The sequence below is a fragment of the Drosophila novamexicana genome, unplaced genomic scaffold, assembly GCF_003285875.2.
Source record: "Drosophila novamexicana strain 15010-1031.04,08,12 unplaced genomic scaffold, DnovRS2.1 tig00000008-arrow-pilon, whole genome shotgun sequence".
In the NCBI taxonomy this organism is placed as follows: Eukaryota; Metazoa; Arthropoda; class Insecta; order Diptera; family Drosophilidae; genus Drosophila; species Drosophila novamexicana.
The window spans coordinates 769,878-793,861 of record NW_020824765.1 but is presented as its reverse complement, the minus strand read 5'-3'; the positions used below and the strand labels follow the sequence as shown (position 1 = coordinate 793,861).

At 39.2% G+C, this 23,984-nt stretch overlaps 2 protein-coding genes across 3 annotated transcripts; one reads left to right on the top strand and one right to left on the bottom strand.

Annotated features, from left to right (window-relative positions):
* The first annotated feature begins 3,440 nt into the window (after positions 1–3,440).
* Positions 3,441–23,835, top strand: LOC115760209 (carboxylesterase 1C). Of its 2 annotated transcripts, none has more exons than XM_030701459.1 (4): positions 3,441–3,724; positions 20,955–21,176; positions 21,237–21,329; positions 21,946–23,835. In XM_030701459.1, exons 2-4 carry the CDS (start codon positions 21,066–21,068, stop codon positions 23,818–23,820), a joined length of 2,079 nt encoding a protein of 692 aa, XP_030557319.1. In that variant the 5' UTR covers positions 3,441–3,724; positions 20,955–21,065; the 3' UTR covers positions 23,821–23,835. The 2 variants fall into 2 exon arrangements, with proteins under 2 accessions (XP_030557319.1, XP_030557309.1); XM_030701449.1 differs by lacking the exon at positions 3,441–3,724 and adding an exon at positions 5,718–5,867.
* Positions 5,861–16,520, bottom strand: LOC115762436. The gene is made up of 2 exons (XM_030704637.1): positions 15,495–16,520; positions 5,861–7,047 (listed from the first exon to the last, which is right to left on the bottom strand). The coding sequence occupies exons 1-2, from the start codon at positions 16,518–16,520 to the stop codon at positions 6,028–6,030; spliced, it is 2,046 nt and encodes a 681-aa protein (XP_030560497.1). The 3' UTR covers positions 5,861–6,027.
* Positions 23,836–23,984: the final 149 nt, after the last annotated feature.

Below are 23,984 nucleotides of genomic sequence, written 5' to 3'. Positions count from 1 at the left end.
AATTAGCGCTGCAAGTTTTTGATATATATACGATAAATATATATATATATATAAATATACATATTTGCATATACATACCATATAACATATATATATATATATATATGTGTGCATAAGTAGCCGATTTTGTACTGTGTAAAAGCGACGCGTTTGATTTTTGTATGTGTAAATGTTTTGTATGTATGTCTGCCGTATTGTAACTATAATTGTTGTAACTCAATGATATGATATTGAATCGATATGAAATATAAGCGTATATGTATATGTATATGTATTTGTATAGTTAGTTAGTGTTATTATCGATGTGTGTCTGTAGCCATTCTTACGTTGAAATAAATAATGGCAGATGATTAGGCTTAAGCTTGCAAAGATATTCCTTAACGATAATTATTAAAAAAACAAAAACTGTGGCCATTATATCGCAATAACAATAATAATCAAAGAAGAAGAAGAAGAAATGAAGAAGCTACAAGTGAACGAACTCAACAGCCATGGTACAATGTGCACAAACAAACCGGAGAGAACATTCATGTATTTTCGGTATACCGAATATTTAATACCCTTGCAGATATATCAGCTCAATTGGGTCTGCGTCATGGAAATTTATATATCGGTCTATTAAGGCCCAATTAAACTCATAATAAATAAACTTCCAACCAAATAAATGATTTAGTGAGCCAAGTCAAGGCCTTATCGACGACTCTGCAAGGCTATCAAAGTAACTTAATTATATAATAAATGTCTTCGTTTCATTCGTATTTTGTGTATTCCTAATTATTTCTTAACTAAGCTATTTCTAGACTATTATATTGAATGTGCAATTTCCATTTTACAGTTCAAGAAGAATGTGTTTCATGAATATTTTGAAAAGTCTTACTCGGCTATAGCTTTAGCTTAATGCGGCCATTTAATATACGTATGTATATTGTAGCAATCGATTATCAATTATATAAATAATATGAATACGCAAATCCTTAAGCTATACGCTCGCATATCAAGTGCATACATATGACAGTTTTCTTACTTTTTTACATTTAATATAATTTACAATAGATGTGTACAAAAGAAAAAGAAGTTGAAAAAAAAAGCAAGTGTAACACATACATAAATAAACATATTTTTACAAAAGTATACATGAAACATAAACAAATATTTTGTTCTATTTTCTAAGAAATTAAGTTAGTTTTTCATTTAGTTCTGTTTTATTTTTTGAATATTTTCGTTTTTGGTACAAACCAAGTGCATAGGGCAATAAGAGTAGAAGACACGAAACTACATAGAATGTAAAATGTAGCAAAATGCAATAATGTTTAGCCGGAACATATCATAAGAGTTTGCTGGCAACGTTGCTGCCTTGGAAGTCAAGAAAGTCGAGCAAGACTTGGAACACTTGGTAGCTGTGCATCTGCGTGGAACGTTGCCTCAACTGTGGACTGCCGCCGAGCAAATTGTTTAGCATTTATCATTGGAAATGCTTATCTGCAATACATATACAAATAGAAATACAAACTCGAATGCAATATGCTAAATTTGTATGTAAATTGCAAATGTCTGACAGGGGCACAGAGAGACGGACAGGCACGAATGCAATGAATGCGCCCTATCAGGCATCAGCATGCACATAAATCAAATATTTGAAATATTTTCTGCGTTTACGACTAAATAATAATCAAAAATTCCAGGCTGAGGACATGCATACACACACACAGACACTCACACACACACACATACACGCACACTCACTGAATTCATAGGAATAGAAGTAAAACTGGAACAAGAATACATAGAAAATAACATAGCTCTATTCAGAAACGAAACAAGAACATTTTTGTACAGTGCGTTTACTTTTTTATCTGTGTGTAAACTATTTGTATTATACTCGTATTTTGTGCATTTGTATTTGACACAAACCAGAAACAGACTATGTCACTTTTTATACATATTTAACTAACAAAATATAATGTTTAAAAACAAAACAAAAACTAAAGACAAACAATTGACCAACAAAAAACCAAATCTACAATCCTACAACATATACACAACACCAGAAAATACACACAAAATTATTAAATTCATATGGAGAAGCCAAAAATATGAAAGCTAAACTATGAACAAAACACATTTGTGTCCCTCAACAAATAATTAATAATAATAAAAGAATATTACATACGCAGCTAAAAAAAAAACAGCTAAAAACGTTAATCAACAATATTGCATACCATTACCAAAAAAAAAAAAACTAAACTAAATGCGAAATTTTAAATGTTGTGATACGATTGACATAGTAAAAACTTATTACCAGCATCAAAAAATAGCATATAGCATACTCGTCGCATGCGTTCGTGGAGTGTACGTGCTTTCAGTTTTTATCCAGTTTGAGCTTTTTCAATTTATTGCATTTGCATTTTAAAGATAATTGAGCATAATCAATTATTTTGCCACATTTAACAGATGAGGAAAACGCGACGGCAAAAAGCATTTCAATTTTTTATTACTTTCGTTGTTTTTCTTTTTTTCTCTCGCTTCTTTGCGCTCTGCATATGCAGATTTAAATTGAATCAACGCCTGCGTTTAAAGAAATCTGTGAATAAAATACATTTTTGTTTTCAATAAATGCTTATACGTTTATATACATGTGAATAGGTTCACTCGAGGTGTGATTTTAAAACAAGTTTATCAAAACTTATGGATATTAAAGAAATCAGTTCTGAAATTGTACTCTGTTTATTTAAGATCTGTACTGAATATTATTTAACTTCTATATTTAGTTTATAGATGTAGAGAGAGAAAGAGAGGGAGAGAGAATGAGAGAGAGTCTTAATAGCAGACAATAACTTGGACAGGCATAGAATTCTATGTCTTAAGTCGTTTTCAATCTATTAAGTTATAAAAGAACATATTGAAAAAAAAAACTTAAATTAAAGCAAATCTTATATATATTTGATAAAATCACAGTTGAACCTATTCACTTGGCCATTAATTGTATTTCGAATGAAATTTTGTACACACAACAAGTGTGTGTCATTTCAAAGAATTTTTTTAATTACATATTTTTTTGTAATTTAAATTGACGTTAACGCAATTGCAATTTGAGGTTTTAAAGCCCGATAGAAAAATGCGCCCTTAAGCATGCAACACTTTTTTGCCTTACGTTTCTCTATGTATCTTTTGTACATACACATACACAAATACTTGTAATATGTGCAGCTGCTACAAAATGGTAATTAAAGTGAATGTGCTTAAACTATTGCATAGTTAAAGTTGTTAACGCTTAAGGCAAAACGAGGAGAAACATGAATAAGCAGTCCATACTATCAAAACACAGAAACATAAACACAATGTAAATTACATAAATGAAAACTCCAATCTAGTAAGCATAACATATAAATATAACATAATAGTTATTATATTATTGAACAGCAGCTCGCGCCGAAACAGCAAAACAAAAAAAAACAAAAAACAACAAATGTGATTTTTGAATAAAAATTAAAAGAAATGAAACTCGATGCCTATCATTCAATCAACCGCATGCTTGTGCTGCTGCAGCAGTCCCTCCCATTAGAGAGCTAATGTAGTTTCTATTAACAAGCTAAGAACAACTACAACAACAACTCGCCGACACACTCAACACCTTGCCGAAAGTTTGCGAAACGAATTAGCAAAGTTTTTAGCAAGGAACACGAAACATGTCGCTGTCCTCTCCGGAAAATAGTTTTTCAAGCAGGTGAGTTGCCGACATATCTTTGGAAGTACACATGTATACGAGTGTTATGCACACACACACACACACATACATACACATATACGTAAATAAACATCTGAAACTTTTACCCAAAAATTTCTGCACCTGCAAATTAATAAATTGCATTGCTCCGGCTACGGCTCCGGCTTCGGCTGCGACTCTTGGCAAAATTCGCCGCCTAAAAGCATGGAATGAAATTTCGCGGTTTTTGCACACTTTTCCATGCAAGTAGTTATGATAAGGAGGGCAGAGTCCGACGAAGTGTAATGGTAGATATATGCACACCTTTAATAATAACCAAATTTTACTCTCAGTGAGAACTGTTTGCAAAGAAGCGTTGCAATCAGTGCAATAGACGTACGCATACGAATGCGATTTATAAGCCTAACAACTTTGAGCCGGGCTGGGATCCCAGGCAAGTGTATGTATGTATGTCCATACACCCTAATGCTATCTTAAAAGGGAACGTGGGTAGATATTAAATAATAAATAAAATAAATTGTAAGGCTTTTTAAACAAAAATTGGCTAAACTTAAGCAAAAAACTTATCAATATTTATATTTAAGTTTTATTGTTTTTAAAGCACAATGCTTTTTATAAGAATACAAGCTGCCGACACGGACTTCGCTTTTATGTTGTTGTCCTCAAATTGTTCGGTGTGCCAAAATTGGACTGAACACCGACAGGATCATTACTCAACAGGCATAAGAAGAAGAAAGAGCCAAAGTAATGACATTGGCTGAATATTCAAATTGGGTATATGACATCCGGAAATAACAAATTGTGCCGAAAATCGAAAATGCAGTATTTTTGTTTAAATGAGTGTATATTTGTATATGTACGCATGTATGTATGTATATAAGCATGCATGTATAGAAGTATGTATGTATAAGAAAGTATGTATATACGTGTGCAGGTATGAGCTTATGGTTTTTGGTGTGTATGAAAAAAAGAGTTTGATGTGCAGCCATTAAAGTTTGCGTGTATTTGGATGTGTCTGTGCGTATATGTCTGTATGTATGTATAGCACAAATATGTAAACACATGTATGTAAGTATATGTGTATGTTTGTTTGTAATATTGTCTGTAAGTACACAAGTATTTTGTACGAAGGCATACAAGTTTATATATGTGCGTGTGTGTGTTTGTTTGTGTGTGCGTATGTATTTGTGTGTGTGTGTGGGCGTGCGTGTGTTAGTGTCTGCATGCATGTACGTATATATGCATGCATGTTTGTTTTTTAATACCAAACGCAGAACAACCTTATTAATCGCTGTGCTACAAATTTAAATTAAACGAACTTTTATGAAGTGCTCTACTCCTCGATTCTCAAGAATTCTAGTAGGCTCTGCAGTTTTTCATGCCCAGCTAGTAGTTACTGCTGTTTTCTTTTTTTTTTTGTGCGTTTTTTAGTGATTTTTTTTTTGGTATTTTCTGGTATTATTTGTCAATTGATTTTTAGTATTTTTGTTGTTTTTTTTTGGTATTTTTCCTTTTTAGTATTTTTATTTTTTTAGTATTTTTATTTTTTTTTAGTATTTTTTATTTTTGTGTCTTTGATTTTTTTTTTGTTTAGTGTTTGTATGTACATATATGTATGAGTGTATGTACATATCTGTGTATACATGTATATATGCATTTATGCATATATGTATATATGTATATATGTATATATGTATATATGTATATATGTATATATGTATATATGTATATATGTATATATGTATATACATATGTATATATAAACAGCTTTCATACAAACGTTTACCACTGTTGCGGGTGGAATTTCCCATATCGTTAAAACACGTATTCATTAAGTTTTTATGATTGAAACTCCAAGTCAGTCAGTCAGGATAAACACTTGATGTGATTTGTATTTGTATTCAGTTTATAATGTTTTTTAATGTCAATTGAATACAATCAAAAGGGAACTTTGGCTATTGGTTTTGATCAAATATAAAAACTAATATGGAAATTGAATATGTAACATATAAAGGCATAGCACGAAAAAAATTACGATCCATAGTTAATAGAAAGTGGTTCTTAAAAATGTTACGATTACACGAGAATAAAAGCTATATAATTCTGGATGAGTCGGAACAAATGATAGCACAGCAGAAGCCGGGTAAGAACAAGAAGAACAAAGTGGCTATACATATGTAAGGAGCATGGTGAAGTTCATAAAGTTTTTAAGTTTTTCTCTAATATTTTTTTTATTGATTATTATTTACTGTAAGAAATATTTAAAAGATAAAAACAAATGTTGTCATAATGGAGAAAAGCGTCTAGTAAAGCGCCGGATAGTAAGCCCTGTTGGCAATGCCGCAAAGATTTTGCTTGTTGCGTGCCAGTCTCATGTAGCCCTTCTCTCCCCAAGTAGAGCCCAATGAGGTCTTGATAATCCAATAGTCGCCGAAGCTCTTGCAAGTGCCAAAGCCCACAATAAGCACAGCAAAATCTGGACTCTGGCCACAATGGGGATTGTGGAACACGCCGCTCTTGTAGTTAACAATTGCAGCCTGGGAAATGACGGCAGCAACCGGGCCCTTGGCCACGTTGAAGGCCAATATGTTTTCATTGCCAGGCCGAACTTGGAAAATCTTTTTGACTTTGGCTCCAACAAGCTTCCGTTGGAATTGACACTTTCCTGTGATGCCGCGGTACGGATAAGAAGCCTCAGTGTCAATGCCTCGCATCCTCTTGATGCAAATCAGAGCGCTCGCCGTCAGTTTGTTATGTCTGCGGCAGCAGTCAATGAGATTCTGTTTAGAAAGGGCAACCAATCTTCCAGATTTAATGAACTGACGACTCTCCACAACACCAGCCGCAGCGAAGGCCCACGAGTTGTTGAAATGTCCCTGGTTCATAACAGGAGTGACGGCCCCCAATTGAGTCCAGTTGACTTTTACGGGCATGTCGAGATCAAGGTCCCCAACCTCGTTCAAATAGTCATAGGGCGCGGGCTCCAGGTCAGCAATAGGAAGCCCGTCATCGTTGTTTGTAAAACCCTTGCTGATCTCCGAGGGCAACATATCGGTGAACTGATTCACACCCATCTCGTAGCTCTCCTCGCCTGCGGCCCAGCGCTCGTTGTGTGCGTCAATGATTTTCTTATTATCCTGAAAGATCAGCATGCGCAGCTGCTCCTCCGACTCGTCGTCATAGATCTTATCAAACTGGAATTTAAAGTCGTCCCACTCCCTATTCGGTTGCTCGGAGTAGGTTGCCCCGCCCTGTGTGCAGGCAGCAACTCCCAGAAGAGCTACGATCACAAACGCTGCCTTCATTTTGATTTCACTGCACTTCTATAGATTAACGACGACTGATGCCTGCTGCCGAACTGCATCCACTTTTATACCCAGCACTGACCGCATATTGGCAAATGATTCAGTCTTTATATATTCCTTAATAACCTCAGCTTATATACGTTGCCTAATGCGGGCTGCGGGTCGCGCACTAAAATATACCACAATATCAATTTTTAAGATATAATATATATTGCAAATATAAAGCAAACACATTTGTTAAAACAAAAAATTGGGACTAACCAAGGTTCAAAATCGTGGATGTGGTAGCAGATGCTCGAGAACCGAATCCCTAGTACATGTCGTGAACTGAACCAGAAAAATTACCACCCCCATAACTCGGTCAAATCTCATCCAATTTTCACGGGGTTTGGCGTTTTCTTCATGGTTTTCCCTCTAGATTAATCTGGCATTCACTCTCGACACCGATTTTTTGGTCGAAATTCATGTCCAAATCTTACCCCAAGATTCGTATCTAGACAAGGGTCAAAAATTACCACCCCAATATCTCGGTCAAATCTCATCCGATTTTCACGAAGTTTGGATTTTTCTTCATGGTTTCCCCTCTAGATTAATCTGGCATTCAAATCTCTCCACCGATTTTTTAGTCGAAATTCATGTCCAAATCTTACCCCAAGATTCGTATGTAGACATGGGTCAAAATTTACCACCCCCATATCTCGGCCAAATCTCATCCGAACTTCACGAAGTTTGGATTTTTCTTCATGGTTTTCCCTCTAGATTAATCTGGCATTTAAATATGAACAGCGATTTCTTAGTCGAAATTCATGTTCAAATCTTACCCCAAGATTCGTATCTAGACATGGGTCAAAAATTACCACCCCCATAACTCAGTCAAATCTCATCCGATTTTCACGAAGTTTGGCTTTTTCTTCATGGTTTTCCCTCTAGATTAATCTGGCATTCAAATCTCGACACCGATTTTTTGGTCGAAATTCATGTCCAAATCTTACCCCAAGATTCGTATCTAGACATGGGTCAAAAAGTACCACCCCCATATCTCGGCCAAATCTCATCCGATTTTCACGAAGTTTGGATTTTTCTTCATGGTTTTCCCTCTAGATTTATCTGGCATTTAAATCTGAACATCGATTTTTTGGTCGAAATTCATGTCCAAATCTTACCCCAAGATTCGTATGTAGACATGGGTCAAAATTTACCACCCCCATATCTCGGCCAAATCTCATCCGATCTTCACGAAGTTTGGATTTTTCTTCATGGTTTTCCCTCTAGATTAATTTGTCATTTAAATATGAACATCGATTTCTTAGTCGAAATTCATGTCCAAATCTTACCCCAAGATTCGTATGTAGACATGGGTCAAAAATTACCACCCCCATAACTCAGTCAAATCTCATCCGATTTTCACGAAGTTTGGCTTTTTCTTCATGGTTTTCCCTCTAGATTAATCTGGCATTCAAATCTCGACACCGATTTTTTGGTCGAAATTCATGTCCAAATCTTACCCCAAGATTCGTATGTAGACATGTGTCAAAATTTACCACCCCCATATCTCGGCCAAATCTCATCCGATTTTCACGAAGTTTGGATTTTTCTTCATGGTTTTCCCTCTAGATTTATCTGGCATTTAAATCTGAACATCGATTTTTTGGTCGAAATTCATGTCCAAATCTTACCCCAAGATTCGTATGTAGACATGGGTCAAAATTTACCACCCCCATATCTCGGCCAAATCTCATCCGATTTTCACGAAGTTTGGCTTTTTCTTCATGGTTTTCCCTCTAGATTAATCTGGCATTCAAATCTCGACACCGATTTTTTAGTCGAAATTCATGTCCAAATCTTACCCCAAGATTCGTATGTAGACATGTGTCAAAATTTACCACCCCCATATCTCGGCCAAATCTCATCCGAACTTCACGAAGTTTGGATTTTTCTTCATGGTTTTCCCTCTAGATTAATCTGGCATTTAAATATGAACAGCGATTTCTTAGTCGAAATTCATGTTCAAATCTTACCCCAAGATTCGTATATAGACATGGGTCAAAAATGACATCCCCATATCTCGGTCAAATCTCATCCGATTTTCACGAAGTTTGCCTTTTTCTTCATGGTTTTCCCTCTAGATTAATGTGGCATTCAAATCTCGACACCGATTTTTTGGTCGAAATTCATGTCCAAATCTTACCCCAAGATTCGTATCTAGACATGGGTCAAAAATTACCACCCCCATATCTCGGCCAAATCTCATCCGATTTTCACGAAGTTTGGCTTTTTCTTCATGGTTTTCCCTCTAGATTTATCTGGCATTCAAATCTGAACATCGATTTTTTGGTCGAAATTCATGTCCAAATCTTACCACAAGATTCGTATGTAGACATGGGTCAAAATTTACCACCCCCATATCTCGGCCAAATCTCATCCGATTTTCACGAAGTTTGGCTTTTTCTTCATGGTTTTCCCTCTAGATTAATCTGGCATTTAAATATGAACAGCGATTTCTTAGTCGAAATTCATGTCCGAATCTTACCCCAAGATTCGTATGTAGACATGGGTCAAAATTTACCACCCCCATATCTCGGCCAAATCTCATCCGATCTTCACGAAGTTTGGATTTTTCTTCATGGTTTTCCCTCTAGATTAATCTGGCATTTAAATATGAACAGCGATTTCCTAGTCGAAATTCATGTCCAAATCTTACCCCAAGATTCGTATCTAGACATGGGTCAAAAATTACCACCCCCATAACTCAGTCAAATCTCATCCGATTTTCACGAAGTTTGGCTTTTTCTTCATGGTTTTCCCTCTAGATTTATATGGCATTCAAATCTCGACACCGATTTTTTGGTCGAAATTCATGTCCAAATCTTACCCCAAGATTCGTATGTAGACATGGGTCAAAATTTACCACCCCCATATCTCGGCCAAATCTCATCCGATCTTCACGAAGTTTGGATTTTTCTTCATGGCTTTCCCTCTAGATTTATCTGGCATTCAAATCTCGACACCGATTTTTTAGTCGAAATTCATGTCCAAATCTTACCCCAAGATTCGTATATAGACATGGGTCAAAAATGACATCCCCATATCTCGGTCAAATCTCATCCGATTTTCACGAAGTTTGCCTTTTTCTTCATGGTTTTCCCTCTAGATTAATGTGGCATTCAAATCTCGACACCGATTTTTTGGTCGAAATTCATGTCCAAATCTTACCCCAAGATTCGTATGTAGACATGTGTCAAAATTTACCACCCCCATATCTCGGCCAAATCTCATCCGATTTTCGCGAAGTTTGGATTTTTCTTCATGGTTTTCCCTCTAGATTTATCTGGCATTCAAATCTGAACATCGATTTTTTGGTCGAAATTCATGTCCAAATCTTACCCCAAGATTCGTATGTAGACATGGGTCAAAATTTACCACCCCCATATCTCGGTCAAATCTCATCCGATTTTCACGAAGTTTGCCTTTTTCTTCATGGTTTTCCCTCTAGATTAATGTGGCATTCAAATCTCGACACCGATTTTTTGGTCGAAATTCATGTCCAAATCTTACCCCAAGATTCGTATGTAGACATGTGTCAAAATTTACCACCCCCATATCTCGGCCAAATCTCATCCGATTTTCGCGAAGTTTGGATTTTTCTTCATGGTTTTCCCTCTAGATTTATCTGGCATTCAAATCTGAACATCGATTTTTTGGTCGAAATTCATGTCCAAATCTTACCCCAAGATTCGTATGTAGACATGGGTCAAAATTTACCACCCCCATATCTCGGCCAAATCTCATCCGATTTTCACGAAGTTTGGCTTTTTCTTCATGGTTTTCCCTCTAGATTAATCTGGCATTTAAATATGAACAGCGATTTCTTAGTCGAAATTCATGTCCAAATCTTACCCCAAGATTCGTATGTAGACATGGGTCAAAATTTACCACCCCCATATCTCGGCCAAATCTCATCCGATTTTCACGAAGTTTGGCTTTTTCTTCATGGTTTTCCCTCTAGATTAATCTGGCATTTAAATATGAACAGCGATTTCTTAGTCGAAATTCATGTCCAAATCTTACCCCAAGATTCGTATCTAGACATGGGTCAAAAATTACCACCCCCATAACTCAGTCAAATCTCATCCGATTTTCACTAAGTTTGGCTTTTTCTTCATGGTTTTCCCTCTAGATTAATCTGGCATTCAAATCTCGACACCGATTTTTTGGTCGAAATTCATGTCCAAATCTTACCCCAAGATTCGTATCTAGACATGGGTCAAAAATTACCACCCCCATATCCCGGCCAAATCTCATCCGATTTTCACGAAGTTTGGATTTTTCTTCATGGTTTTCCCTCTAGATTTATCTGGCATTTAAATCTGAACATCGATTTTTTGGTCGAAATTCATGTCCAAATCTTACCCCAAGATTCGTATGTAGACATGGGTCAAAATTTACCACCCCCATATCTCGGCCAAATTTCATCCGATTTTCACGAAGTTTGGCTTTTTCTTCATGGTTTTCCCTCTAGATTAATCTGGCATTCAAATCTCGACACCGATTTTTTAGTCGAAATTCATGTCCAAATCTTACCCCAAGATTCGTATATAGACATGGGTCAAAAATTACGTCCCCATATCTCGGTCAAATCTCATCCGATTTTCACGAAGTTTGCCTTTTTCTTCATGGTTTTCCCTCTAGATTAATGTGGCATTCAAATCTCGACACCGATTTTTTGGTCGAAATTCATGTCCAAATCTTACCCCAAGATTCGTATATAGACATGGGTCAAAAATTACCACTCCCATATCTCGGCCAAATCTCATCCGATTTTCACGAAGTTTGGCTTTTTCTTCATGGTTTTCCCTCTAGATTAATCTGGCATTTAAATATGAACAGCGATTTCTTAGTCGAAATTCATGTCCAAATCTTACCCCAAGATTCGTATGTAGACATGGGTCAAAATTTACCACCCCCATATCTCGGCCAAATCTCATCCGATTTTCACGAAGTTTGGCTTTTTCTTCATGGTTTTCCCTCTAGATTAATCTGGCATTTAAATATGAACAGCGATTTCTTAGTCGAAATTCATGTCCAAATCTTACCCCAAGATTCGTATCTAGACATGGGTCAAAAATTACCACCCCCATAACTCAGTCAAATCTCATCCGATTTTCACTAAGTTTGGCTTTTTCTTCATGGTTTTCCCTCTAGATTAATCTGGCATTCAAATCTCGACACCGATTTTTTGGTCGAAATTCATGTCCAAATCTTACCCCAAGATTCGTATCTAGACATGGGTCAAAAATTACCACCCCCATATCCCGGCCAAATCTCATCCGATTTTCACGAAGTTTGGATTTTTCTTCATGGTTTTCCCTCTAGATTTATCTGGCATTTAAATCTGAACATCGATTTTTTGGTCGAAATTCATGTCCAAATCTTACCCCAAGATTCGTATGTAGACATGGGTCAAAATTTACCACCCCCATATCTCGGCCAAATTTCATCCGATTTTCACGAAGTTTGGCTTTTTCTTCATGGTTTTCCCTCTAGATTAATCTGGCATTCAAATCTCGACACCGATTTTTTAGTCGAAATTCATGTCCAAATCTTACCCCAAGATTCGTATATAGACATGGGTCAAAAATTACGTCCCCATATCTCGGTCAAATCTCATCCGATTTTCACGAAGTTTGCCTTTTTCTTCATGGTTTTCCCTCTAGATTAATGTGGCATTCAAATCTCGACACCGATTTTTTGGTCGAAATTCATGTCCAAATCTTACCCCAAGATTCGTATATAGACATGGGTCAAAAATTACCACTCCCATATCTCGGTCAAATCTCATCCGATTTTCACGAAGTTTGGCTTTTTCTTCATGGTTTTCCCTCTAGATTAATGTGGCATTCAAATCTCGACACCGATTTTTTGGTCGAAATTCATGTGCAAATCTTACCCCAAGATTTGTATATAGACATGGGTCAAAAATGACGTCCCCATATCTCGGTCAAATCTCATCCGATTTTCACGAAGTTTGGATTTTTCTTCATGGTTTTCCCTCTAGATTAATCTGGCATTTAAATATGAACAGCGATTTCTTAGTCGAAATTCATGTCCAAATCTTACCCCAAGATTCGTATCTAGACATGGGTCAAAAATTACCACCCCCATAACTCAGTCAAATCTCATCCGATTTTCACGAAGTTTGGCTTTTTCTTCATGGTTTTCCCTCTAGATTTATCTGGCATTCAAATCTCGACACCGATTTTTTGGTCGAAATTCATGTCCAAATCTTACCCCAAGATTCGTATCTAGACATGGGTCAAAAATTACCACCCCCATATCTCGGCCAAATCTCATCCGATTTTCACGAAGTTTGGATTTTTCTTCATGGTTTTCCCTCTAGATTTATCTGGCATTTAAATCTGAACATCGATTTTTTGGTCGAAATTCATGTCCAAATCTTACCCCAAGATTCGTATGTAGACATGGGTCAAAATTTACCACCCCCATATCTCGGCCAAATCTCATCCGATTTTCACGAAGTTTGGCTTTTTCTTCATGGTTTTCCCTCTAGATTAATCTGGCATTCAAATCTCGACACCGATTTTTTAGTCGAAATTCATGTCCAAATCTTACCCCAAGATTCGTATCTAGACATGGGTCAAAAATTACCACCCCCATAACTCAGTCAAATCTCATCCGATTTTCACGAAGTTTGGCTTTTTCTTCATGGTTTTCCCTCTAGATTAATGTGGCATTCAAATCTCGACACCGATTTTTTGGTCGAAATTCATGTCCAAATCTTACCCCAAGATTCGTATCTAGACATGGGTCAAAAATTACCACCTCCATATCTCGGCCAAATCTCATCCGATTTTCACGAAGTTTGGCTTTTTCTTCATGGTTTTCCCTCTAGATTAATCTGGCATTCAAATCTCGACACCGATTTTTTAGTCGAAATTCATGTCCAAATCTTACCCCAAGATTCGTATATAGACATGGGTCAAAAATTACCACTCCCATATCTCGGTCAAATCTCATCCGATTTTCACGAAGTTTGGCTTTTTCTTCATGGTTTTCCCTCTAGATTAATCTGGCATTCAAATCTCGACACCGATTTTTTGGTCGAAATTCATGTCCAAATCTTACCCCAAGATTCGTATATAGACATGGGTCAAAAATTACCACTCCCATATCTCGGTCAAATCTCATCCGATTTTCACGAAGTTTGCCTTTTTCTTCATGGTTTTCCCTCTAGATTAATGTGGCATTCAAATCTCGACACCGATTTTTTGGTCGAAATTCATGTGCAAATCTTACCCCAAGACATGACATATATAGACATGGGTCAAAAATGACGTCCCCATATCTCGGTCAAATCTCATCCGATTTTCACGAAGTTTGGATTTTTCTTCATGGTTTTCCCTCTAGATTAATCTGGCATTTAAATATGAACAGCGATTTCTTAGTCGAAATTCATGTCCAAATCTTACCCCAAGATTTGTATCTAGACATGGGTCAAAAATTACCACCCCCATAACTCGGTCTAATCTCATCCGATTTTCACAAAGTTTGGCTTTTTCTTCATGGTTTTCCCTCTAGATTTATCTGGCATTTAAATCTGAACATCGATTTTTTGGTCGAAATTAATGTCCAAATCTTACCCCAAGATTCGTATGTAGACATGGGTCAAAATTTACCACCCCCATATCTCGGCCAAATCTCATCCGATTTTCACGAAGTTTGGCTTTTTATACCCTGAACCCATTAAAAATGAGTATAAGGGTATATTGTATTTGTGCCAAATGTATGTAACAGGCAGAAGGAAGCAACTCCGACCCCATGAAGTATATATATTCTTGATCAGCATAAAAAGCTGAGTCGATCTAGCCATGTCCGTCTGTCTGTGCGTCCGTCCGTCCGTCCGTCCGAATGTATGAACGCAAGGATCTCAGAACCTATAAGAGCTTTTAGATGTAGATGCTCCTAGCTCCCGCGCAGATCGAGTTTGTTTCCGATAATCGATAACTTACTCCGTTTCCAAGCAATCAATTAAAATCGTAATCGATATCCTGTTTTTTGGGCAATTTTGGTAAATAATAAGAACTATAGTCACTAAACTTAACATATAGTTCTAAAATAGAATATATATATGCATTTGATGTTGGAAGAAGAGGGTTCAGGGTATCCCCTAGTCGGAAGCTCCCGACTAGAACCTCTTACTTGTTTATAAAATAAGACTACAAAATATTTGTTCCCATTTTTTATACAATTTTTAAGTTGATTTTCATAAGAAGTGCTGGTGTTCGTTACAGGCCCGCCCCAATAAAAACTATGGACTTATTTATATATTAAGTATAGAATCATTTATTTGTCCAAAGCATTCATTTATTATTATAAACATTTTTTTTAAATATAAGAAAATATATCAAATCATAGAAGCTCTAGTTAGATGCATCCTCTTATATAACTGGATAATAAGCCCTGCTTGCAATTCCGCACATATTGTGCCGATTGCGCGCCAGCCTCAGATAGCCCTGTTCTCCCCAAGTAGCGCCCAGTGAGGTTTTTAGTAGCCAATAGTCTCCATAATTTTCGCAATGCCCATAACCGACAATGAGCACAGCATAGTCTGGGGCCTTGCTGCAGCTCGTGTTGTGGAAAACGCCGCTCTTATAGAACCGTAACGCATCCCAAGAAATCACAGCGGCAACCGGACCGGCGGCTACATTGTGGGCCAGGGCCAACTCATTGCCCGGAGAGCTCTGCAGGTGCTTGCGAATTTTCGCACCGACGAGCTTCTTTTTGAAAAGGCAACGGCCAGTCGGGCCTCGGTAGGGATAAGATGCCTCCGTATCAATGCCACGCTTCCTCTTAATGCACTTTAGCGCATTCAATGTGCGCTTGTGCTTGGTGCGGCAGCAGTCGACCAGGTTCTGCTTCGACAATTTCACCAATCTTCCAGTTGCCACAAACTTTCTGCTTTCCACGGCTCCGGCTGCCGCAAAAGCCCACGAGTTGTTAAAGTGGCCCTGGTGCTGCACAGGAGTAACTGCGCCCAATGTCCGCCAGTCGACGTCATATGGGTGCGGCTCGGAGTCGAATTCGGCAACATTGACATCGGAGGTGTCTTCGTCCGCATCCTTATCATCGAGGCTGCCGTCGTTGCCAGTAATTAGCTCGTCAAACTCTTTTTCCAGCAAATCAGTAAAGTGATTGACCCCCATCTCGTAGCTCTCCTCGCCTGCGGCCCAGCGTTCATTGTGTGCGTCAATAATCCGCTTGTTAGCCTGGAATACCTGCATACGAAGACGATCCTCCGACTCGTCTACGTAATTCTTGTTGAATTCCAATTTGAAAGAGTCCCACTCTGCTGCCCGCACATCAGCGAGAGTTATCCCTGCCAAGGCGTAGCCCATCATCCCAAGTAGGGCCACAAGCACAAGCGACGCCTTCATTATGCTCTGACTGTTGCCCGATTCATCGCTTACTTCCATTTATATACCTAGCCCAGTATGCGATATTACGCACTCGATAAACCATGATTCAGCTTCGATAATGTTATAAACTAATTGCAGCCTAGCCCGCATGTCCTTGAAATGATCCAGAGTTTTGTATTGCTTATAAGTATTATTACCGCAAACTACTCTCAAATACATATCAGACGAATTATATATTATATATATTAAACATCGATCAATTGCCTCATGAAGTAAGTCTTCTAAATTATATAAGCGATCCTAGATCTACCATTTTCTATATTAAATTCTACAGCTTTGTTGGATGTAAATAATCCCTATGATGAATTGCGCAGCCTTTATAAACTTTATAATCATTAGTTTCACAAGCTTTGGTCAAGCGTAGGGGAACATTCATTATTATTAACAAGTATGAGGCTCTAGTCGGAAGTTCCCGACTAGGGGACACCCAGGCTTCAGGGCATAAAAAGCCGGTTATTTCTTAATATCAAAAATCTAAAATTTGTTTAATTAAATTAAACAAAAAACTATTTCTAATTAATGGTGGTATTTATCCTACGCTCTACCATGAATTCATTGTCTGGTTTTTAAAAAGTATTATTACTTAATTTCTTATACAAATACAGTTTTTTTTTTTTTAGGTTTCTGTGTGCTTTTGTTGAGGACTAAAGCTTTAACATTTTCGTCGCAGAGCGACCTCTGGCGGTCACTTCTGTGCGCCTGGTTGCGTGCTGTTGGCATTGTCAAGGGCGCGCAGCAGCTGTTGTGCATATGTTAGGTTTTTGTTAGTTTATTTCGTTCGTTGCTGGGGGAGGGGGAAGGGGACAGGTTCACAGAAGCACTTCCCCTCCGCTTGCCGACCGCACTGGGTGCTTAGCTAAAAGTGGGCAATGCGTCGCTTATGTTTTCAGTTCTTTTTCAACTGCAATTTTTGCATTAATTAGAAAGAGTGCGTGTAAAACATGCACAGCTACATAGCCCCACCCCCCCTCCCTCCTCCCCTGCCCTGCCCTCAACCCCTCGCTGTACGGCAAATGGTTGAGTGCAAGTCCTGTGGTTAGCTGCATAAACAAAATGTCTGCCACATTGTTTGTCTACAGCGCCGTTAAATTAGGCTTAAGGCAGCAACAACAACAAAAACAACTAAAACTTTGCACACTGTTTTGTTAAATATTTTTGCACAAATTGCTGGCACTGTTGTTGTTCTGGCTAATTACATAATTATATTATGCGCCGAACTTTGTTGTATTCAGACTTTTGTTATTTCTATTATTGCAGCTGCAAATGTGTTTGGCATATTCAAATGGAAATAAATATAATTAAATTTGGTTAAATATTAAAAAATCAACTAATTATTTTGCTACTTTTTTTCGCCAATTTTTTTTAATGGAGCTTTAGTATTAAAAAGCAATAATAATTGAACAATTTCGAAATTAAAAAATGTACTCATTTAACAGTGGTCCCTGAATAGAGGAGAAGCTTAGAAAGCATTCCACAGATACATTGGCCGAGTGTCAAGAATGGGAGAACTATCGTCTATTATTGCCAAATTCTGATGTACGTATCTACATGAAGACACACTCTTGCACATTTGTATGTGCATCTACTCGGGACAGGGCACGCCCATGGCTTGTCGCATTGAATTTGAAACTTTCAGGAACGGCAGCCACAACTTAAATTGTTTCGAAGTGTTGACAAATTGTTGGCAAAACCAAAAATAAGAATATGCCTGTGCAGGATCTAAAGCTGCACAAAATATTTTCACTTTAGTGCGTTTCAAGTGTGCATAGTAGAAAAAACAATATAAAAAAAATATAAATAAATAAAACGAACTAAAAACACAAGCACAAAAATGAATTCCAAGCATTGTTGAAATATATAAATCAAAATTGAATTACGAGTGTACAAGAGCTCAGTCATCCAAGCAACCATGCAGCCCCCCTTTCCCCCCTGTACCCCTTTACCCCCTTTGCCCGTTGCCACCCATGGAAAGGCAAATACAGCTTTTGCAAGGGCAAACACAAGCATTTCATAGTCAGAGCGCATAATCGAAATATCAACTATGTCTACTACAGAAATAATAACAGCCGGCAATTGGCTTTTATTGAACTGAAATATTATAAAGAAGTTTTCAATATGCTCCGGCAGCACTTAAACAGCAAACTCTATCAAAAATCATGGACATTTTCATAAGCCAAAAGTTTCTGGAGCGCCTGACCCCGAACAGCAAAAACATTGGAATACATTTCAGCCTCTCGAGTGTTTATTTCAGTTGTCATTTTCGTCATGTTTGTTATTATTCTGCCAAATTTGTTCAATTGTAGCCTTATATATTTGCATTGGGTTTTGGCCGGCCTTTTAGTTTTCTAGTTGCAGCAAGTGCCTCTTAAGTGTTTTGGCCAACTTTGTGTCAAACGTTTTTGTGACGAATTTATTGAAAATGTTGCGGGTCCAAAAGCCAAATGTCAAAACTGTGTGCAACAACGCACAACAGCTTTGGCCGACAACTAAATTGGCCAACAACGAAATGAACAAACTGACAGCTTAATTTGTTTTGGCTTCCTCGCAATTCGAACCATTTTGACAATTCTGCAAATCGTTATGCAAACTATTTAGATTAAAGATTAAGTGATACTTATATGTGTTTAAATCGAAATATTCTAGATTGTTATTCCATAAGTCAACAGCGTTCAAGGCCTGAGCCATAGTCAGATGGCAAACATATTTTGAAAAGCCTTCAATTTGTTTACTCACACACACATACACACACATACAGAGATTGACCCATTCACCAAACTAGGCCGCAACTGCAATTCACAATAATCGAAGTCCAGCGCCGAGCCTACGCCTACATTTAACAGGCATAAATTGATTAAGTCAGAGAGGGAGAGAGAGAAAAGCAGAGTGCGGGGCGAGAGTTAGACAGTGACAGGGACAGGCATAGTGAAGAAATTTAAATGTATATTTTGTGGCCCCATAATTAACGCAAAATATTGCATCGCCTCCCGCCTTCCGCCTCCCGCCTCCTGACTGCCGGCTCTTGGTTTGGCAATTTTCACGCAGCATCTGCCGCGCCAGAAAATTACTCTTAAAACTAATTAAAATAAATGTGCGTAAGCCAATAATAGCACAAGTCTCTATGACAACATAGTTGTTAATTATGAGCACTGCTCACAGCCGCGCCGCTGCCAGCGCTGATCTCCAACTCCGAATCGCCGGCAGCGTGCGCTGACCGGAACTGCGCTTCGTCTAACAGTGCCAGCAAAAACAACCACCAGAGCCAGCTGCTGGCCACATTGGCCGGGAATTAAACCAACATTATGGTACATTATCTGCTGCAAGCCAAAAGCTGCGATTCCTCCATTTAACTGACCGCGGTGTAGGTGTACAGCCGACTGACTGTCTGTCGCAGGCTGTGAAGCGTAGGAATATTTACATTCTGCACATAATACAACAAATATCAAATAACAAGAACGAAGGCAACATCAAGAGTTTCTCGTTGCAATTCCAGAATCGCTTTGGTTAATTAATAAACCAAAAATTATAGGTAAATAAAATGTTAGCTTATTTAATTTGCACTACGAAGAGACCACGTATCCAGGCTGGAGTATAGAGTGATAGGTGCTATTACCCGGCTTTGCCCGGCCAAGGTTTGTCTTCTACTTGTTCGGTAGTGTGCACATCTCATCACATAGACATTTGTGTGATAAAATCGATTTTTACCTTGAATGTAGAACATTGAAGCTTGAAGCGATCAGGAAAAAATTGTCTTTCGCCTGAATATCGGTATATTTTCGAGGATTGGATTTTCCGAGATCTGCGAAAACAAGTCTTAAATGTATTATTAAAAAGTAATGGTCAATGAATTAAAAAAAAAAAGAAGATATATACATAATGATTTATTGACAGTATCGATCAATATTTGAATTTCATTAGAGTATTATTAATATTATTTCATTATAAGACTTAGGTTGGCACTCGCTTGTCGATCATTAATGAATTAATAACAAATTAATAAGTAATACAATAAAAAGCTTAAGCATAAGAACAATCAGCTCTTAATATATATATATATTTAATCATCTTCACGAATTTATTCAACAATTGTCAAACACTTTGAGCAACCTTCGGCCATAGATTTAGTATAGCATACTCCAGAGTGAACGCGTCTAACAATTGACGCTGTTTTGGGTTCAAAGTTATAGGTTCAGGTCCAGTTTGCTGCGTTGCCATGAGTAAAGCATATAAACAACAATCAGCCCTGTTAACAACCAACCTGTTGTTTGGTGTTTTGGTGTTGCTGTCGTTTTGATCTCATGAATGCATGAATGATTCCTGCGCGCACACAACACAAACAACATTAACAATAATGACACCAGAAAACAATTGAAATAATTCTAGCAGAAACTTTTAGTCGACTTTTTCATGAACGGGCAAATATTTTTATTTTAGTTTTCGTACCAGCGTCAAGGAGTCTATGTGGAAAATTGCAGCGGAAAAAGGGAAAACAACCAGAAATAAATGCAGCCTATTATGTGCTAGAAAGTGAGAGGCTTTCGAAAGATGCAAATGTTTAGAATTTTTATCTGCCTGATTTTGAATGTTTGGCTCAGCGTCCATGTCTGTTGGGCCCAACAGACGCATATTAAACTGGAGCAGGGCGATCTAATTGGTGTAAATATGAACGAACTCGTGAAAAGATTACAACAAATTAAATTTGTACTTCGGTTCCAGCTTAAGGTCTTTCCGGATGGAGCTCGCAGTGCGGTCTACGCCTTCCTGGGAATACCCTATGCACAGCCACCTTTGGGCTCACTGCGATTTGCCGTAAGTTAACCATGTTCCGATTAGGACACCCAACATTTATTTGTATACCCTAAGGGGTAACAGGTTTATAAGGTTCTGTGCAAACATCTTAAAATGTTATTTTTTGTCTGTCTGTTTCATGATCTCGGAAACTACGAAAACTAGACTTTTGAAATTGTTATATATATTCTTATGATATATCAAACGCAAAGCGAACTTATCATTTTTCCAGATATCTTCTCCCATTATCATAATATCGATTTTGAGATTCGTCTTTTGAGGAATACCTCGATAAATATATGACCTAGATATGGTATACACAGACCTATATGTATTCATATTTCGTATTCCAAAATTTTAATGAACGCATTACCCAAATAAGAGAGTCACGCTTTGGTAAACACGCTTGACTTTCATATTTATGGTCTGAACATTTCAGAAGGATCGGACTATAACACATGCATTTCGCATAGAGTAGAGTAAAAGGAAGAAAAAGCACAGTCAAGCACTTCCGACTATAGAAATTTTATTTGTTGCAGATATTCTTTGATATCGCTGCTTGTTCGACTTAGTAGCTTAAGGCCTTGTGAAGTGTAAGATTTTATCTAACACTTCTCTAATCTTGCTCTTCCCTAAGCCTGCCAAGCCCCACAACGGCTGGAACCGCACGCTGCAGGCCACGGCAATGCAGCCCATTTGCCCGCAGCTGTCGAATACAATCTATGACGAGAGCGCCGACGGCAGCATATCACGTGCTGCTCCCAACAATGAGGATTGCCTCTATCTGAACATCTGGACACCCGAGACGGGCTTGCGCTACGGCCAACTGCCTATGCTGGTCATTATTAGCGGTGAGGATTTCGCCTACGACTGGTCGCGTAATCGCATCAACGGCCTGGACTTTGCCGCTGCCGAGAGCGTGGTTGTGGTCAGCGTGCAATATCGCAGCAACATCTATGGCTGGCTGGGACTGGGCCAAGATCACCGCCAGCTGCCGGGCAACTATGGCCTAAGTGATATTCAACTGGCGCTGCGTTGGCTCCAGCGCTATGCACAGAGTTTCGGTGGCAATCCCGATCAGTTGACGCTGCTCGGTCATGGAAGTGGTGCCATTTTGGCGCTGGCTGCCGCCCTGCAACCGTCTGATGGCGCTTCGCTGTTCAAGCAGCTGATACTGATGTCTCCGGGCCCGGTGCTATACGCCTTGGGTGCTGGCCATCAGCAACGCATTGTGGCAACTGGACGTGTACTCGTGCATAAACTCGGCTGCCAGTTTGAGGAGGCACAACACCGCCAGCTGTTGAGTTGCCTGCGCCGCAAGAGCGCCGAGGATTTGCTGCGCGCCTATGAAAGTGTCTACAATCACGGCAATGCCAGCATGCAGCTGGGCGTGCAGCTAAGCTACCCTGGCGACCTGGAACAGCACCTGGCTAATGTGTCACTGCCCCCGCTGCTGCTGGGCATTGGCTCCAATGAGGGTGCCTTCATGCAGGATTATTGGCTGGACGTGGCGCGTGACGGTCACCCAGCCCTGCACGGCTATATCAACAGCACCCTGTTGCCGAATGTGCTTCGCTCCATGCAGCTGGAGGCGAGTGCCAGCGAGGCTCAATTGGCGGCCATACGTTGGCGCTACTTTAACGACGAGGCTTCGGCTTCGGCCAGTCAATTGCTGTGGGGCATGCAGCGTCTGCTGTCCGAGTCGCTGTACGAGACGCCCTTTCTACGCCTGCTGCAGCTACTCAATGACAGCAGCAGCCCTAGCTATGCCTATGTCTTTGATCAGTCGCATGCTCATGCGATGGACATGCGTGGCAGACAGAATCTGTTTGGCGGCGCCTCACATAGTGCGGATTTGCCGCTGCTGCTCGGTCCTAGTCTGTTTCAACAGATTGCACGGCGCCGTTTCAGCGCCGAGGAGGAGCAGCTGTGCCGCAAGCTACGCGGCTCGTTTGCCAACTTTGTGAAAAGCGGCAATCCAACGCCGGGACGCATTTATGATGCCTGGCAGTCGTACACGCCACAGCGTACCTTTATCTACGCATTGGGTGAGCTGTCCAAGAGCTTGGAGCTGCCAGCTGGCGTTGATGAGGCGCTCATTGAACAACTGCTAAGTGGCAAACAGCAGACGGATATCGGCTCAGATCGCAGCTTGTCCAGAACTAACCGACATGACAACTATCGACAGGGAAACAGCAATTCGTATGTGGCCAACAACCAGCTGGATTCCGGTTATGGCAATCACTTGCGACGCGTTTACGGCTTCTGGCAGGTGCTGCTGCCCACAGCACAGGACGCAGAGCTGCGAGATGGCCGTGGTGGTGCCTTGAGGCAGCGTGTTAGGCTTTTGGAGGCTAATGCTGATGCTGCACGCTATCGGCAAGGTTTTTATGCTATGCTCGGCCTTGTGTGCCTGCTGCTGGCGTGTCTGGGCTTGTGTGTCTATCTGTTGCGTCGCGAGCTGCCCCACAGCAGACGCATCTCATCAACGGAGCCGTCTTATGGCTTATGACAAAAGTGGTTTCGTTGGACGACCATCTTTGGACGCAACGCCAAGTTTGAGGCCGACACAAGCGTGGCCAATGTCGAGTCCTGGCGCAAAGGTGGTCGAACAGCGAAACGAGAACAGGAGCCAGCACCAAGCAGTCGCACGCGACGTCCAAGACAACTGCAGCC